This window comes from Dysidea avara, chromosome 4 (genome assembly GCF_963678975.1).
Source record: "Dysidea avara chromosome 4, odDysAvar1.4, whole genome shotgun sequence".
Taxonomy (NCBI): Eukaryota; Metazoa; Porifera; class Demospongiae; order Dictyoceratida; family Dysideidae; genus Dysidea; species Dysidea avara.
In genome coordinates, this window is record NC_089275.1 from 27,679,380 (window position 1) to 27,699,913 (window position 20,534).

The 20,534-nt window shown below is 36.9% G+C and overlaps 1 protein-coding gene across 3 annotated transcripts in view; it reads left to right on the plus strand.

The window, feature by feature from the left end:
* LOC136254600 (uncharacterized) overlaps positions 1-20,534 on the plus strand; it is a 153,945-nt gene that overhangs the window by 93,650 nt on the left and 39,761 nt on the right. For all 3 annotated transcript variants that reach the window (XM_066047347.1, XM_066047346.1, XM_066047348.1), the window contains exons 9-17: positions 1,562-1,826; positions 11,889-11,992; positions 12,051-12,158; positions 12,204-12,282; positions 12,446-12,547; positions 12,600-12,885; positions 12,972-13,029; positions 17,359-17,430; positions 17,571-17,700. In XM_066047347.1, coding sequence (XP_065903419.1) covers positions 1,562-1,826; positions 11,889-11,992; positions 12,051-12,158; positions 12,204-12,282; positions 12,446-12,547; positions 12,600-12,885; positions 12,972-13,029; positions 17,359-17,430; positions 17,571-17,700 — 1,204 coding nt within the window. The remainder of the gene's footprint in view (positions 1-1,561; positions 1,827-11,888; positions 11,993-12,050; positions 12,159-12,203; positions 12,283-12,445; positions 12,548-12,599; positions 12,886-12,971; positions 13,030-17,358; positions 17,431-17,570; positions 17,701-20,534) is intronic.

The window sequence follows — 20,534 nt, forward strand, 5'->3', positions numbered from 1 at the left end:
TCCAGAAACCCAGTAACTATTCTCCATTACATGAATATAGAGCACCAAGATATGAAGTTATGAAACAAAAAAAAAAATCATTTTTGAATAAAATGTCAGATCAATGCGTCATATATTTTTCTGTCAGTTTCTTTTTGTAATTGTTAGTACACCTATTGCCATGGTGGCAACCACAGCTATTCAAAATTTAAGTCTGTGTTTGAAACTAGTATCAGATATTGGTATGCATTAAGTTGACCTGTAGGTCATTAAAATGGTTAGAGACTTGTTACCAAAAGACTACAAAAGCTTTGCAAATCTCATTTTTCAACCATTGATTTTCTATGATCTCCTAAGCATATTGCAGGCTAATAGCCCTGCAGCAGGTGACCAGTCACCCAAGCCAATGCACGTTCAACCACTCTATTCATTTTATAAGTATGCTTGAAAGAATTTGATTATGGGAGGTGTAGTCACCTAAATGAATGTTTCATTGACTCATTTTGGTATCGCCATGCAATTTTCAGCACTTTTTAAGCATTTATTAAACTATGTAATGAAGGATACAGAATGCAGATATTCCATCCTGGTATTGAGATATGATCTGTTATGTGATGGGGTGTAGTTTGTGTCCAAATGCTCAGGCCCAGTCACATACATACTTATAAGTAGTATAAGTATTAGTATCCAAGGTAACTTTGTAGTGAACTCCTTGACTAGCTGAGAGTTTTAATACCACTTTTTGGTGGTCTACTTCTTATTCTGTGATGTTGCACAGACCAAAGCAGACAAGTGTAATAAAAATACTCAATGAACAGTCATAGGTAGCTGCAAATAAAGCAGTCTTTGGTAGCTAGCCACAAATAAAAGGATTATAATACGTTGTTGGAAGCATATTGAATAGAGGAATTTTAGTATAGCCATTGTTATATCATGCTTATATACTCTATTATGCCATATTATGAATATTGGTTACACTTTTGAAGTATCAGCTGTGACTTCAATAGAAACCTGTATCAGAAACAGACAATAAATATTGGATATATGTAATGGATGTAAAATGTGGTATCAGTACAGCATTAATACCACATCTAATGACATTAAAATGTGTGGGTGGGCAACTTAATTTTTTTGAAGTTACAGATTCAGAGATTCCGCAATATGTTCCATGTTATCATTGAAATGGCACATGTGGTACAGTACTTTTTATAATATCATAGTGCACTTAGTGGACTTCTACTGTATAATACAGTGTACTGTATTATAATTATTATGGTTTTTATGTTTAATTGAAAGAAATCCTTGATAAAACTCTCTCATGGATAAGATAATAATTTTATAACTAACTAATTAACTTTATACAGTGAAACCTGTCTATTCCAGTCATCATAGGGACAAATTTTCTGACCTCATTAAGGAGGTGGCTGCATTATAAGTAGGTCACTTTGTACACAGTTGGCACATGTGGGGATTCATATAATGGCCAGTTTAGACAGGTGACCTCTTTATGCAGTGACCTGATTAGACAGGTTTCACTCTATTACATGTGGTAACATGTACAATAATTATATTTGATATACAGGTATTAGAAGTACTACAGGATTATTTTGGAATGAATCATTTGGATATTGGAAATCCTGTGAATAGAACTTGGAGTTATAACTTGAACAATGGAGTAATGTTTATGAGTTTTTCGATATCTTTCAATTTGCAAACTATGCCACTTTCCAGTAGAAATATTCTGACAGACGTTCAGGATAGCCTGAGAACCAATGAAAACAATATTTTCCCTACTGGTTATAGCTTAACAAATCAAGGATTCCAAGTTTTGTTATTCCAAACGAGCTGTAAGTAATGATGCATAATGTTATTGTCATACTTATTACAGTATGTGACTTGTCATATGAAAACCACTAGTGAAAGTAACACCCCACTACATTAGGTCTGAGCCTAATGTGCCCAAAATTTTACCTATTATTCTTTCCAGAATTTCCCAAAAATTTCTCCTGTTATTCTTTTTTTATTCTTGTACCTAGCCTATTATTCCATAATAATGCTCATTTAGTTTCTTTAGCTATAGTCGCTTAGTTCTCAATATGCTGATATAAGAAGTAGTTTTGTCAGAATTAATTAATAGCTAGCGAAGATTGAAGCATTCCACCTTACACATAATTGTTATAGCCATTACAACAGGCTTAAAATGGCTATCAGGAATAGTTTTTCAGTTATCAGTGTATTAAAGCTATAGCTATAACTATACGCTAAGTTCAGTAGATAATGATATCAATATGTTTGTAGAAAGACTTAAAGAAATACACTGATATGAGATGTACAAGTTTCAGAATTGCAGATAATCATGCAGTTAAATCCCTGATGCTGTCTGCAGATTGTTAACATGAAACGATCTGACTGCTCTATTAGAGTATTTGAGCGTTTTATTAGAGTATATCGATCTTTTAGAGGCTCTTCAACCTCTTTCAGCCAGCACTCGTATAATAATGCCGGCTGTCAGCTATCATTCTTAGTAGCTTACTTCCTTTTTCTAGCTAGCTAATCAAGAAGAGGCACGCCCCTTAATTCCGACAATTATTCCCGTGGACGTCCGATAATTCTAAAATTATGCCTGTAACCATCCTATTATTCCGGAATTATTCTCACGAAATTGGTGACCTATTAATTCTCAAAATTATGTCGGCATATTAGGCGCAGGCCTACACTACATAATAGCACGAGAAATTAAAAGAAATGAAAATTGGTAAATCAAGCTATATTATGAGTTTTATTGTACCTGGTCATAAACATTCACACAACATGTACACACTAATGTATCATAAACCATTACTGTGGTTCATAATAGAGATCGCTTGTTTTTGCTAGTATCCTAATAGAACACTCACCTAAATGCCAACTTACAAAACACCCCCAACCACAAACCACCCCCAACCACAAAAGAAGTCTTGTAAGTTAGTTTGGAAAAGTATAAGCCCACCAGTAAATATGGAGTCAAAAGGAGCTGATAAAGGTTCTTTTTAATGACTGAAATAATATGCATTTTGCGGATCTTATTATTACGAACCATGGCAGTGGTTCATAATAGAGATTGCCTATGTTTTTGCAAAAATCCTACAGAACACTCACCTTAGAAAGTCCCCCCAACCATAAAAAAACTTTATAAATTAAAGTATAGGTCTACTAGTAAATATGAAGTCAAAAGGAACTGATAAAGGTACCTTTATATGAAACTGAAACATTCATATTATTTTTCCACTGAACCACACGAGAACTTGTTACTTTTGGGGAATAACAACTGCATAGCCTTCCTTCCTATGTCATTCTATTGTGCATACATTAATGTGTTTTGATAAGTATCCAATCTATTAAAGTTAACTTGTTCCTTTGGAAACCCTATTTAACTACCTATATAATTATGTATTTTAACCATAGTATATTAAGTGCAGCAATGTTATTGTGTATACCACTGCCTACTTGAATTATTGTGATCACAGAGCTACATATGTGTACATATATACCAGAAGCCATACACAGATACACATTGTTGACCACAGCATGCTGTACACTGACTATACTTGGACTATTTAGCACAAAGTACTCTCAACTGCAAGATATTGAAGTAATACACTGGTGTTGTTAACTTTGGTTTGTACTGAATGTTGTACATGCAACTTGTGGCTTGATATATATGCTGTGAAATACCAAACACTACCATCACCTTTTTTTATAATTATCATTATGATGGTGTCCATAAATGGATTCATAAAAACTATGCAAACTAGTGTAAAAATAGTTTTGAATAATTATGTGGAAATAGAGATCACTAAAAAAAGGAAAACAAGAGTCAAACAAGTCAGCAAGTTAAACTGCTCTGGAACATATCAACTGCTTTAAAGCCTGGCACTTGAAATTGTCCCACATAGCTAGATCTCTGATATGACTAAGGAAAAACACAGTTTTCATGAATCAAGAACAGATGAGTAGCTGCTGAGAGTGTTTCCATATAGCTACCATGAAATGTATACCACTTTTAAATTTTAGACATGGCAAAGGCAGCTAGCTACATGCAATATGCTTAGCAAGGTGAATTTCTTGTGGCTAACATTTCTAGTGACCTGTAACGTAACTGAACTGTCTAAAGGGTGGCTTGTAATGTACCTGAACTTTCAGCATGGTGACTTGTAATATAACTGAACTCCCCACAGGGTGACTTGTAATATATCTGAACTCTCTACAGGGTGACTGGTAGCATAGCTTAACCCTCTATAAGGAGTAGCAGAACACTACATAAATGCTTGTAAGTACTGTATAGCTGAATGCTCTAATAGAGTGATTTATTGCATTTAGCTGACTGCTCTAATAGGGTGACTGGATTATTAGAATATGTTTGGTATTTAAGCTGCTTTGTAATGTTTATGTATTTTATAGTTATGTAGTTGCATATGTATTTTTTGTTTTGTTTTGTAATGGAAGAGAATGACTTTTGCTGAATGGCTTGAGCATAAATTAAATCAGAGTACCTTGATCATGCATTTGCTACATGTATTTGGGTTTTGCATTATAAAATTCAATGATTTTAAATCTGATTCTTCGAAACCACTAAAATGCTTGATAATTAGTCTGGTCTATTGTTCATTCAGTTTTCTAGGTAGTTGTGACAAACAATCATTTTTTATGGTCAAACTTGATCTAGGGATGTGGAAATTATGCAAAAAAAATTTCAGGAATAACGATGCGATAAGATTATTCTGGAATTTTGATGCAGTTTTAGAGCATAATAAGCATAGATTGAGATAATCTAATAGACCAGTCACTTACTCTAATAGAACGCCTAGTGTCAATAGTTCATTACTGAATATACTAGTCACTAACATTTTGCTAGCAAATATAGCTATTAGTTTAGCAGCTGTACTGTTTCAAAGTGTTTCTGTATACATTTTGATTATAAAAGTAAAACACAAGTTACAATCATTTTGAGAATAATCAGTACATACTGGGAACAATGAAAGAATAATGATTACTTTTTAAAAGAAACTCGAATAGCACAATCATGAAAATTTTGAGCGTAATTCCCACAAGCCTAACTCATAATTGTTACATACTGTTTTTTTTTTTGTTGAAAATACACCTGTATGGAATATTTTTACAGGCAACAAGTAACTAATTACAATTATAAAAACAAACTACATAAAATACAGCAATGCTTCCTACATCTATAAAACTTCATACCTAACTTAAACAAAACGTCCAAGCCATCCTCAGAAGGAAGAAACTGTTAGTTTTTGTGCTGTATCCTCATAGTCTTTAATAACTCCAATTATAGAAAGTTTGAGGTTTGTTAGTTAAGCTATCCATGTACTGATTTCAGCTTCTTCCCATATGTGGTTTAATATGTAGGCGTGGCAACATAAGTACTGATGTAATTTTTTCATAAATAATTGTTAGACTGTTTATTGTATTCAAACCAAACTTGGTACCAAAAATTGCCATTAATCCCACTTATGTGTGCCATATTCCAAGGCTATCAGATAATGTATTTGTGTTTTATGTCAGTGTTTGTAAGTGTGCAAAAAGATGAAGAAGAAAAATAAGAAGAGGAATAAAGGAAGAAATAAAGTTAATTCATATAATTTATTGCATCACAATGAATTGAAGTTAAAATGCTTGCTAAGGGTGTAGGATATGTACCTGCATATAGTTATTTGACCTAAACATATTGACGTTAGATTACTAGTTAATTGGTTGTCAAAACACAGCAACTTGTAAATTAGTTTAATAAGTTTTGAAGTGCCATGCCATCGAAGATCAAATAGCCTAGCTGTACTAAAACTCCCCAACTATCAATTACTGCCTCAAAAATGCAGTGGCCATTACGCTTTCAGCTATGTTCAGCCCATTACACAGCATTACAAACGAAGGACAGTATCAGAAGTGCCTCTGCAATGAATCCAGTCACAATGGAAAATACAGACAATTCCTGTTTACCAACATGTTGTAGGGAAGCCATGCATCGTGCTACCACGAATTGACACCTTGGGCTGACAGCAAAAAGAAATGGGACACAAAGGAGGACAAAGATAAATCCATGATGCATGCATTGTATGTACTGTGGTATGCCATAAGGCATGCATTGGGATGAAGCAACATCAAACAGTGAAAAAATTGAGCCTGTAGCCTTAGCTGTTATTGAGTTATACTTGCCTGAAGGCATCAGCAGGCAGACAGGCAGGCAGGCAGGCAGTTAGAAAATTCCATTGAATAATTTTTATAGCAATTTATTAGAAGCATTTAGGGTTATACTGAGGGTGCTTTTGGGCTTGGTTATACCTAACCAATACTGCCAAGGCACCAGAATGGTATTGTGAAGCTGGTTTTTCGGTGATTTTTTTTGGCCAGAAAAACCCAAACCTCCTGATCCCTAATATAATACAGTACTACCATACTGTATAATAATATCTCATGTATAACCTCATGTATCTAAGAATCATGTGCTATTATCGTGTCATTGTTTACTTCTTATAATCAATTGCTATATATTGTTACATACACCTACTGGCTTTGTGAAACTTAGCATTAGGGCAAAGTAGGAAATAGTGGAGTGGAAGGTAGTATATAGCTAGGCAAATATACTAGACTGTGTATATATTATGATCACAGTATATGCAATGGATTGAGTACTGAATAATAGTGGTATCACCGTTGGCCCCTGGGATGTGCCACAGCTACTAACATGTTAATAAAGGCTCATGTCTCAGGAATGCTTAGAATATTTTGCTCAAATGAACTGCTAAAAGTAGAGGACATTTTCATAGAACAAAGTCTCATTTCATAAAGGCTGTACAGAGCTATTCTCTGTACAGCCTTTATGAAATGAGACATTTTCTATGAAAATGTCCTCTACTTTTAGCACTTCATTTGTGACTGTCTCTGGGAAAACCGGTCTTATCGCCCATTTAAAAGTATCGAGAAACGTCGGTTTTAAATATTCTGTGTGTTGTAGCTGGCCAATGGTGGTAGCTACGCATACCAATTTTTCACATGTTTCACAACAATTTCTTACCTTCCTGATCATCCACTGAAGAAGTAGTCAACAGCTAAGTTTCCCGCCATTTTAGATAGTTTTTAAACCGAGGTTGTCTGTATCAGGCGAGCTCCAGAAAGGTGGGAGGCAGGGGCCGGTGTTGCCATGCTGTGAATAAAGTTCATAGATTTATGAACTTTTTGTCTTGTTTGTGAACCTGAAATAATCTATGAACTTCTGGCTGGTTTGTGAACCTGAAATAATCTATGAACTTTTTTATGAACCTGGAGTAATCTGTGAACTTTTTATGATCTTTTGGCAATTTTAGGTGGTAACCTTTTTTTTTTTTTTTTTTTTTTTTTTTTGCTCTTCAGTGCCGTACTAACCCAGAGATCCACCTATTTATAATGTGTAGGCTAGTTTTCAGAAAGTGACTATGGATTTATGAACTTTTTATGAACAAATTTATTTTTTCACATGAACATTTGGAGCAAATCATCTGGCAACACTGGCGGGGGCCCTGGAAGGCGGGAAAGATGGTGTTCAAAAATTGAAAAGAGACGTGCTGGGATGAATTAGGCCAAGTTATAGGCCATTCAGGGCTCAGAACTGGCTAAAATGAAAGGAAATTTACAGCACAGGTCATTGTCCAACACCACAGAGCTGTACAGCCACACACAGCCATCTCCTGGTTGGCCAGGGCTCCAACAAGACCCCAGACCACTCGTACGGCTCTCCGCTGTGCTCTAGAAAAGCAGCCAGCAAAAGCAGACCACTTTACTCTGGTCGACTGTGGCAGTGAAACTTGATAGTGCATTCATTAAGCTTTGTGTCTGTGTGAAAAAATCAAACTTCCTGTCTTGGGCGATAAGAACGGTTTTCGTAGATCCAGTCACATACAACTGTGTCACGTGAGATCACGTGATCACACTAATATTATGGTGTTCAAAAATTGAAAAGAGATGTGCTGGGATGAATTAGGCCAAGTTATAGGCCATTCAGGGCTCAGAACTGGCTAAAATGAAAAGAAATTTACAGCACAGGTCATTGTCCAACACCACAGAGCTGTACAGCCACACACAGCCATCTCATGGTTGGCCAGGGCTCCATCAAGACCCCAGACCACTCGTACGGCTCGCCACTGTGCTCTAGAAAAGCAGCCAGCAAAAGCAGACCACTTTACTCTGGTCGACTGTGGCAGTGAAACTTGATAGTGCATTCATTAAGCTTTGTGTTTGTGTGAAAAAATCAAACTTCCTGTCTTGGGCGATAAGAACGGTTTTCGTAGATCCAGTCACATTTATGTTTATGCATGAAAAATTGTAATATCACTGTTATTGTCAATAACATACTGGGGTGACATTCCCACTTCTTAAGCCACATGACATGATACCAGAGTGGATTATAACAGTCGGCCATCGGACATTTACCGACCAATTAGATCAAAGACTGCACAATTACCTACTGAATCGGTCAGGATGGCCGACCACTTTCTGCTAAAAAAGATCAATATACTCTAATAGAGCAGTCAGCGACTCTAATAGAGCAGACAGCGACTCTAATACAGCAGTCGAACAGCTTTTAAAAAGGTGTACCTAAAAGGTTCAAAAGAGCAAAAAATAAGAAAGTTGTTTGACTTGGGGAATCAAGCCTGCACCTTTCAATGAAGAGCAATCTACACCATTCTACCACTTGTTCACACACTGCTTCTAAAGGGGTTTTAAATGTCCTGCATGCTGCTAAGCATTGCCATATAATGTCAGATCATGTCAGATCAACTTTGACTTTGATCTGATGTCGGATCAATGAAGACTAGTTATAATCCTCTCTGCATGATACCATGTGTCTTGCACAGCATAATTTATACACAAATACTGACTGTATTTATGTTTTGGTGTTGGAACTAATAGTCAAAATATTTTACATAAGCTCAACAAATACAGACCACAGCCTACAATAGTGAATAGCATTGGAATCCACTATTTTTGTCTCATTATAGGGAGTTTTTTGAAATAGTTGTTTCAATACTGACTAAATACTGGGTTCGTATAGGTAGTATTGGAACACTATTTTTGCTGTGTTGATTATAACAACTGAATACAGTCTAGGGTAAAATGGTTATGATAACAAGCTAATAGTAGGGTCAAAAACTGTGGTTTCGTGACCAACCTCTGGCTAACAAAGTTTGATGGTTTAATATTGTACTTTAGGGTATTTTAAACAAAATGAGCTCCCACGCCGCTTTTTAAAGTCCGGGGAAAGTTCAGTAGAGCCAAAAGTCTAAAATGGCTACTAGCTGACATGCGCAAAAATAAAATAATGATAAAAATTCAAATAAAGGTTCCTTTTAGACTAATTTGGGATCAAGGAATCCATTTCTGATGTTATTTTTGTGATTGGATGTTCCTATAACCTAGAAATTTAAGTTTGGTAGCTACCGGAACAAACAATTAGCTAGCTGTTTACAGTGATTAAGCCTTGTTCTTTCAGCTCCACAGTCAATAGTATCCCTCTTGACAGTACACGGCCCCCTTGGCAGAGTTAGCTGACTAAAACTAGCTGACTGTCAATTCTTTGCAATGAGAAGCAATTAATGGCTGATGCCAAAAAATTGTCAACAACATTGGTTGAATTCAAGCTGCTCAGGTGAATAGAAGGTAACTCTCTCAAAAGCACGAGGAATATACTCCAGCACGTATGCACAGAGATGGGCAAGCTGTACAAGATCTAACATCATGCTTTAATATTGCTTTCCATTTGATCCGGCATTGCCTGCTCTAAGAACCTCACAATTAGCTATTCCAGCTACACCTGAGCTCATTTCAGACTTCAAGAAGGCCAAGCAAGATGGGGAGACCCAGCCGATAAAAATTTTCATGGATGAGCGTATCTATTCTAAAGAAAAATCCATCCATGATTGCATAAAACGTAATTCACATCTCACCTTTGCAGGGATTCCATCAAGAAAAGTCTCTGAAAACACACTAAAAATAAAACAAGGAGAAATGGATAGCAGGATACTAGCATCCGTGTTGATGTCAATGGTCTACTGTTTCTACCTGAGCTCATGAAACATCGTATATCTGAAGAATACCTAACACTGTTCAATTTCAATGGTACTTTCAGAAAGACTCAAAAGAACAAACTTCTCCAGAAGTTAGCATTACTGCCTCTTGATGTCAACTCCTACACAGCATTAGTGGACAAGATGTAGTGCCTAGCATCACCTATGTGTCAAGAGTGATGGGCCTCTACACACTTGGGGTGACTACACCAACAAAATAGGGTCTGTGATCCTGGCACAGCATGTCAGTATTACCACCATCATCTGCATCAATGATCCCAATGATTATGCTGAGTCCATTGATCAAAGATAAGCGTGAATTGCACATTCAGGGTCAAGGTCCCATACCCAATGTATATATGAAGCCAGCTGATCTATTTCCCATGGTCTGCAATTCAAGACAATTCTCTGCACTGCTGGCAACAAGAAATGCCTCCAGGCTCTAATCAAAACTCATCAGCTCTCAGAACTGTCTAAGTCTATCAGTCAGGAACTAGTCTACTCAGTGGGTGAGGACTGAGTGAGTCTGTCAACTGGTGACACCAAAGAAAGCCTGAGTTTTAGCCAGGGTGGGGCTGACACAGTTATGCTATCTGTTTATGCAGCTCTAAGATCGATATCACCTGGTTATAGCAATCTCATAGTAATCGATGCAGAAGACACAGATGTGTACATTCAGGCTGCAGCCATTTCACATGACATTCCAGGTATTATAATACCTCTAAGAAGCAATTTTTTTTCTGCAGAGGCATGTGTACTGAATATTTTGCAAAATCTCTTATACCCTTTTGTGTCTTGTCTGGCTGTGATGCCAACAGCTGTTTTTCTGGGCACAGCAAGATATCCCTCTATGAGAAATTGTCAAAAAGTACTGAGGCCGGTAGCCTCATCTCAAAGTGTAGAGAAGGCCTTCTGCTGAGTGATGATGTCTTGAATGACCTTAAGTCCTTTGTTATCCGCTACATCTATGGAGACACACAAAATTCCTCTCTGAATCTAGCCTGTGCAACCAAATGGAAAAGCCTAAAGAAAAAATCTTCGGTGCGTTTGCTTCCTGATGATGACAATCTTGAGCAGCATATCAAATGTGCCAACTTTTTAGCCTATGTTCAGTGCCACCCTAACCTGAGAAGACATCCCTCTCCTATAGGTCATGTTTGGGAATTGGTGAATGGCCAGTGCGCCACACAAACCTGCCCTTCCAATTTCACTTCCAGTCCCATCAGTGTGACAGGATGGCTATGACTTTGCCAATTCAGAGCTGAATCTGAAGCTGCATCTGAATCTGAATCTGATTTTGATACTGAACCTGAATCATCAAATGAGTTGGAGTCATTGGATGAACCTTGAATTAGACTTAACACACTGTTTATATTTCATATTATTGAGCAAAATTCTTAAAATTTTACATTAACAGAACATCCAATCACAAAATAACATCAGAAATGGATTGCTTGACCCCAAATTAGTTTAAAAGAACCTTTATTTGAATTTTTATCATTATTTTTATTTTTGCGCATGTCAGTTAGTAGCCATTTTGGACTTTTGGTTCTACCGAACTTTCCCCGGACTTTAAAAAGCGGCGTGGGAGCCGATTTTGTTTAAAATACCCTAAAGTACAATATTAGACCATCAAACTTTGTTAGCCAGAGGTTGGTCAAGAAACCACAATTTTTGACCCTACTATAAAGCATACAGTTAAAGCACAATCATGTGTATGCATTACTAAAAGTAATCAGTCACTACTATATCCCTCGTACTCAAGTTCAGAATCTGTTTGTGTAATTTACATAATTATTTATTTATTTACAGTAAGTTGTTCATGCTCTGTTAACATCAACAATGATGATAGAAATTTCACAGTTTGCAGTGGACCTAGTGTTGCTCCATGTTTGTGTGATTCTCATAGTTGCATGGTAAATTATAATCATACTAACTAACCTATTAAGCTAATAAGACACATTACCTATACAGTGCAATAGTCCCACTTTTGCTGGTGATGGAAATGTGTGTGGACTAGACTCTGACAGTGATGGATTTCCTGATGTTGATTTGGGCTGTGACGAACCAACCTGTGATCAAGTTTGTATAATAATATGTATTCAGTCTTTATGTTTGATACACTAGGACAAATGTCTGGATGTGTTTAGCATTGATAGTGATGGTACACAAAGTGATGTATTTTGTAAAGAGATGGATGATTTAGGTATACCATGTACTGTATGTAAAAAAACTTAGGAAACTGTATATTGATGTTGTTGCTACTGTACACTGTAGTTTTCCTTCAGTTCTGTTAATATATTAAACCAATGAAAATAAAAATTCTGAATGAATAATAATTTATAATGAATATTTATTTCTTATATAAGGGTGCCAATTGGAGCAAGATGATATTTGGAACATAACATGGCCAGCAACTGTTGTTGCTGAAACTGCCATTCAAAAATGTCCTGGAGGCAGTGAAGTGGAAGGTATACAATGATCAACTAGTACATAGCTGTATATTTTTCAATGTGAATAAAGGTCTAGCAAGCCGAAGATGTGTTAGTGATGATCAGTGGGCATCGCCTGATGTATCACAATGTCAAACAATAGAGCAAATTAGACTTTTGATGAGAGCTGTAGAGTTGAGCAATCTGGTCAATAACACAATTACATCTGAAAACAGAGATTTGACAGTAATGTTTATGCCTGAAATTTTAGTGGAGATTGCAACTGAATTGGATGAGATAACAAATCCTTCAGAATCACAACCATTACTGCCAAATGATATTTCTTCTTCAGCTATTACTTTGGATATCATTATTGCGTAAGTTTGTTCATGGTCCAAAGCACTAACTATAATTATTGTGTATTTATTTACTTGATAAATACAACATCTCATTTTATTTACAGGGTTACTGAAACTGTCATTGGTGATATTGGTCAACAAATGTCCATGCAAATAGTTGAGGTAAATTCTACTACATTGTAAATACTGGGTTAATGTAATACATGAGCAAAGTATCTAACTACCAGAATGCCATGTACACACACATGCAAAGTTTATCTTTGATTATGTTAATACCTACACGAGTCGTAGAGAATTGTTATATAGTATTTATATGGTCAAGGCTATATACTGAGGTGTTACTTTACTCAGTGTGTTTGCTACAGTAAATATATTTATGGTGAGTTCTTTCTAGGTAGTGGTGTCTACAATGATGTCTATCTCTATAATTACATTTATCAGCTTCTGGTAGTAGCAATATGGTGCACAGAAAGATATGAGAGAGCTCACAAGTAGCACTTACACATGTAATTCTAAAGCCTGAACACCCAAATATAACATTCCCAATCACTATTATTGCGACCAGATTTGCGAAAAGGGGGTGTTCCACACAGATCCAATTCTATGAACTTGGAAGACCATAACTTAGTGTTCAAGAAAGATATAAACCTGACATTTTCTACATCCATTAACCTACTGTATGCTGGTACTCACTTCTGACCAAATTTCGATCCAATAACTTTTCCAATCTCAAGTTATGAATTGTCAAAGTTCGTAAATTGGATGTGTGTGGAAGACCCCTTTTCGCAAATCCTGTCATATTTTATGGTTCCAATCCATAAAATAGACTTTCAAAACTGGAAAATTGGTTCAACTGGACCTCAAAATCAACATGTCTAATAGGTAAGAAAAACATGTATGAAGAAGGTGTATATTTCAGGGATTATCTCAGGGATGGCAAGAAAGATTTCACTGAACTTTAGAGTGAAATGTTTCCTACTCCAAGGAATTTTAGTGATACTGTTGCTTCACAGTACAGGGGCGTAGCCAGGAGTTTTTGAAGGGGGGTTCCAGGACCAACATTCAGTTACCAGAAACAGGGGTCTGGGGGCATAGCCCCCAGCCGCTGAAAGACTTTCAATATTTTAATGAATCAAAACTCAGCAAATTTCTATATTTTATGCAAAAAGTATATTAATTATAATGCATATAAGTGCTCCTGGGATGAAGTTAGTACTAGATAAAGCCACCTAGTGGAAACAGACAGCATAACACATAGAGACACATATAGTAATCTGTAAGTGATAGTTATCTCACTGGTATAGGAACCATGAATCCACTGATACAAATGGAATGACTTACAATCAAAACAATATAACTATACAGATATGTACAGCATGAATTCATTTTGTATAACACAAGTGATAAAATACTGGAGGTCCATATCTTTAAACACTGCACACCAAAGCTATAGCAGTATAAGGTCATGCTAAATTTTGCATTTAATGTTAGAATATCTGAAAAACTTCACATAGATATGGGTATATTTACATGCACGTCCTATTTTGAGTATACCTGACTGCTCTATTAGAGTATAAACCTGACCGCTCTATTAGAGTATATCGATCTTTTTAACAAGTTTTGAAGAGGGCTCAAGTTACCTCTGTAAATCCTTCCCTGAGAGATGAATGCAAGCTTTATCAATTGCTGTGCTGTGCCATTACACTCACTCATTTTGTCCTGCCACACTAAATGGAGTGTTAGGATCCTGCTTGCAGAAGTCTAAATTTTACAGGGGGGTTCCTGAACCCCTCGGAACCCCCCCTCCCTACGCCCCTGCAGTAATAATCATGTGCGAAAATGCATTGTTCATTTAGTCCCTGTATGTTACACACTTGTTTGTCACATCATGTCTACAACACCAGCTTCTTTTGACTACACAACACTTTACCATGTGTCAATGTTGGTCAATACAATAACACAACCAGTTTGCCATGTGACACAACTGGTTCTCTTGTCAACCTCCATCTAATGATGGTGGTTGTTTTGGTAAGTTGTGCGGGTTCCATGGTTCACCTATATATTTAAAACAGGACCACTTATATGTATAGCCACAGATTGTGGCTCCCCTGTTAGCATGAGGCTTGGAGGACAATTATCTGGGGGTTCCCAACTTTGAAGCTACAGGGATTTCTAAGGCCATCCTACCAATCCTACTGAAACCCTGCACTATCACACCTCAAGCTAACCTTGAGTTGGAAGCTACTCATGGAATGGGGTAATATTGGAGCATGAGTCTACTCGGCATGTGGACAGATGCATATCCCCCAAATATAACTGTATGTATCATTTAAAAAACAACAACATGTGACCGGATTTGCGAAAAGGGGTCTTCCACACACAACCAAATTACCAACTTTGACAATTCATAACTTCAGATTGGAAAAGCTATTGACTTCAAATTCGGTCAGTGTTGAGCACCAACCTAACTGTATGATTGGAAAATTTTTCAGGCTTATAATATGTTTCTTGAGCACAAAGTTATGGTCATCCAAATGCATAGAAATGGCTGTGTGCAGAAGACCCCTTTTCGCAAATCCGGTCACATAATTATTTAGTTTATGATTCTGTTATTCTTTTATTTGCACTGCTTATAAATACACAGTATATACACAAATTTGAATGTAGTCTCCTAAATCTAGGGGGTGGGCTTTGGGTGGGGACAAACTTTTTTACACCATGTGGCCTTGATACATACCCTATCTGCGTGCTCCTTCTGGCACATGCGTTTGCGAGTCACCGTGATTAATGCTCACCCTTCTTTCGCCTGCTTTGCCATTTACCATATTGCATCCACCTGGTCATCAACTATTAATAGCTGTTGGTAAATGATATTATTCCATACTCACGCAATTATCTCCCAACATTAACCTTGTTTAACTAGTTAAACTCCATTTTTTTACTTTATCATAGGAAATAACATGTTGAGACTATATATTCCATTAGACAATGGCATGCAATGTTTCCTTTGATGTGTGGAGGTCTCTTATTTACAAAGAAACATGGTATCAGGTGTCTTACTGGTAAGGCACCTGGCTCAATAGGACAGTTGTTTATAACCACAATGTGGCCCACAGTAATGCAATAAGCTTCTTGTGGACAATTAGTATTTAGCACATCAGTAAATACCAAGGGAAATTGATATGATTGTGAGCAGATTGTAAGAAAGAAATTACACTCAGGTACGCCGTTATGTGTGGCTAGCTCAGTGGGGATTAGAACATCGTGGTAGCTGGTTAATCAAAAAGCCATTAATTCAGTTTGTGACCTTCACCATATGTGACTGGATTTTGGAAAAACGATCCAAATTGCACATTAGAAGTTTCGAGATAAATGGTTTTAAAGAATTCAAGCCAGCATAACTCTCCAAGGATAGCAAGCACACGTATGAAACTTACACTAAAGATGCATCAATCTGTTACCTTTCAGACCACTTCCAGTACTTGTAGCTGTTTGTAGAGTTTCTCACCAAATAAGATAGAAAATCTGAGCTGTTGGACAAGCGAAGTAGTATCACGAGTGCTCACAAAGGGGTGGGAGGTGGCAGGGTGGGGGGGTGGCAGTTGATATGTAGCAAAATCCACAGAAAAAACGTCTGGCCTACATTATCAGGCTGTCCACCAGTAAACCACTCATTCTTACCAAGCTAGGTCCTTCACAAGGCCTAAAACCGCCATTCGAACTCTACACACACACCCCAGAAAAGACGTCTGTTGAAACCAGCCTTGAGTAGTTTGAGTGGTACTGAGTGTCAAAACTACTAATACGATAGTGTAGCTATCCACTGGTGGTGTTAGTTTGATTTTGCCTGATGTGCGATTTGGATCGGTTTTGTAAAATCTGGTCACATATTGAAGTGCCCTCTGTAGACCTAGACAGCCATGGCTATTTACATTCGCTGCCATTCACACATATCTATAAGGCCTCAAATACACATTTTATTGACTTTACAAACCTTTATTCACGCTTCATGGGCTTGCACGACCTCATATCTCTTGCTCATTGAAATACCCTCAGTATTTATAATGGGAACTCTCCATACTAACTCACAGCTTGTACACCATTGTCTAAAGTACTTAGACACTCATAATAGGCATCTTTGAGGATTTTAAAACCATTGGTGATATCAATAATTACCTTGGCTGGGCCTCGGTAATTATTGATGTCACCTCAGGTTTTAAAATCCTTGAAGACACCTATTACGAGTGTATAACTATTACATAATCCTGGTATGTAATTCCCAATGTTCTACCTTACAAACAATGCAGTGGCAGACCTAAATGGGGTTTGGTTGTTTTGGCTGAAACCTCCTCTTTAAATTTTGTCCAAACAATTTCAGAAACCCCCTTTTAAAACCTTACATCTACCACTTACAGGATGTAGTAAAATACTGTACAGACTAAAGTCCTATGCTCCACTAATACTGTCTTCTCTATTGTACCTCAACAATAGAATGTTGTTGACATACTGGATAACTTGCTTGATGAGAGAAATGATATTTCATTTCAAGACATGATAGATGAGGTTTGTATTAAAATCATATATAAATGTATAGGTGTATGATCATAATAATTATACATGGTGCATTTTGTGCATTACATATTCCTGGTGAGGTTAGGTTTACCTATAGTATACCCATTTATTATTGTTATATCACTATATAGGAAGGTAACACAATATCACCCAGTGAACTCTTACAAATGACCACTGAGAGAATTGGCATCATATATAGTACTACTTTAAACACTAGTGGTAATGAATCTGTGCAAGCAAGTTTGGTGGGAAATAATATTGGTAAGTTTACTTGTGATCATGAGTATTAACCAGATTCCTTTGTGTGTGCCATATTTTTGAAAATTATTGTATTTAACTGCTCTATTAGAATATGTACAAAAATACCGTGTAGCAGGTAATTTTCGAAGCGTTTTTATTTTCAGATATTTCAAAGAGACTCTTCTCTTCAAAAATAAATTTCCACAATTAAAACTAATGTGATCAAATATTTTGGTATGCACATCTTATAGCTCATGTTTTAGTTCAGTTTTAGTCATTGTATTGGTTAGACAGTATTACTACTACCAGTAAACAGCTTATCCATAACTGTGATTGTTGGGAATTGATGCTGTCTGCTATAATAATATAGCATAGGCATGATTGAACTGGGATGATTGGTCCACTTGAGACTCCCCCAACAGGGGGTGGCTATAACAGTTGGCCATTGGGTGTTTACCAACCATTTACCAAGATTGCCACCCATTTCCTTGTTTGGTCTGACATTTGTCAGGTTAGGGAAGGTTGGGTGTAGGCTGTGGTTCTCACCTGCATAGTTACTCTAGTTAACATAATAACAATGTTCTGTTGCTAGGAGATTAAGCTAGCCAGGTGGGGCCACTGTACATCATAGTTTAAACAAGTACTTGAGGCAAATAGTGTTGTTGGCTGATTGGCTGTGGCTTGCGTCAGTATCAATTATGCTGACATAATTTTAGGCATAATAGGGCATATAAAGCATAATGCTGGTATAATGGAGTATATTTGCATCATAATGGGGTAAATGTCTGCCACAATAAATATAACTTCTGCTATAACAGTCACAAAGTCAAAGGCTAACCTGTTTTGGACAGTGAAATGATTACTCACAACAAGTAGAAACAGTGCACTACACTAACAGTCTTACTACAAGTTTACACTTGACGGAATGTATGCTTTTCATTTTGGGTTTGAGTTTTATGGGACACATACTATATATCACGTGCCAACTAGTACCAAGGCATGAAAAAGCAGTTTAGTTGAGCTTCAATCATTGAATTTGGTGTTATCTAATGTGTCACACTGTCTGATTTTGAATAAAATGTGATATGATGATTATGATTATTGAACGACAAAACTTATGATGAAAGTTCAGATGATAATAAAGTTAGTGTTGAGTCAGATATGTTCTTGGCATGGTCTTGCAAATGTAAGTTACGTATTATATTGAGCAGTTGCTGTCCTTAGAATACCAACTGCTACAACTCAGAAGATCAATCAGAATTATTCAGAAGCCATGCAATATCAAACCAGGAAAATATTTCAAAATATCAAAATTTTCTAATATAACAGTCAAACACTCTAATAGAACGTTCAGTCATCACATGTGACAGAGAGAATGAGAACCATTTAAGTGTTTATCCCCAGGAGGCTAATATGTTCTCGGCATGGTACTGCAAATGCAAGCTACATATTATACTGAGCAACTGCTGTCCTCTGAATACCAATTGTTACAACTCAGAAGATTGATCAGAATTATTCAGAAACCAAGCATTTGCATACAAAACTACTATGATATAAAGCTTATAGCTTGTGAAGGACCATAGATATTCCCACAGACCCCCTGCTCTAATATGCCTGCTAAATCTGGAACACATGTATCCCCTTTTCAATTGTCAATGCAAGCATGAGGCGTGGCACTAAATGGAGTTTAAAAGATTTCTGCTTAAAACACCTTCCCTAGGGAACTTACGGTTCCACACGCTTTTACAACTTGCTTATAAGACATTAGGGCTTGTGTTCACATCGTGTCTTTAAAAGTTATTGTAGGTATTAGAGTTTTGATCGAAGAAAATACGTGTATGAACAAACCGGGATTAGATAATGTCAGTGCTAGATGGACTGTACAAACATGGGTAAGTTGACTGGTATAAGGTGACGCTAGATGTAACACATGGTTGAGAAAAGAAGCGAAATATGTCTAAAAATGCGTTTTAATATCGGTTGCAAGAAAACTACTACTACTACTACTATACGAAAAAAGATTTTTTTATTATTACGTATCGCAATGCAAACCTATTGCATAATCCAGGGCTAATATGTGACCAGATTTGCGAAAAGGAGTCTTCCACACACATCCAATTTTGTAAACTCGGGAGACCATAATTTAGTGTTCAAGTAACCTATTAACCTGAAATTTTCACCATCTACTAAGCTATGGTGGTGCTCACTTCTGCCCAAAGTTCAAGCCAATAGCTCTTTCCGGTCTGACATTATGAAATGTCAAAGTTGGAAAATTGGATGTGTGTGGAGGACCCCTTTTCGCAAATCCTGTCAAATATTGTGAAGCCGTCTCTACACGTAAATAACTCACAGTAGTGGCCGCGCGTCTTTTAATTGGGCGTGCGCTTTGTAGTTTCTTGGCTGAGAGCCTCAATACTGTAAGTCTTGATTTTTGTCATGTATGATATTTCTATGATGTTTTTTTAACTGCAGCATTTACGTAGATAGGCACCATTCATTTTAGGGGAGAGTCCTACTAAAAAGTACTGTGTTGATACGATGCAGATATGCATATTGTTAATTATACAGGGCAGTGGTGAAGGAAGTAGTCTATGTGAGGGGGGCTGAACAGAGTACACAATATCTGGTGGAAGGAGGGGGCACAACCCCCCAAAGCTGTAGCCATTTAAAGCTTTATATACAATGTCTCAAAAGTTCACTAGAATCAAGACACATGATAGTGTGTCATGCGGCCCAAGAAGCCGGCGTGCCACACTGTGAGTATATTAACAGGAAGAAAGAAAATGCAATTTTCACACCTATGTAGCTCTGTGATCCCTTATCTGATTGGAACCAAATTTGCTACAGACGTGTCG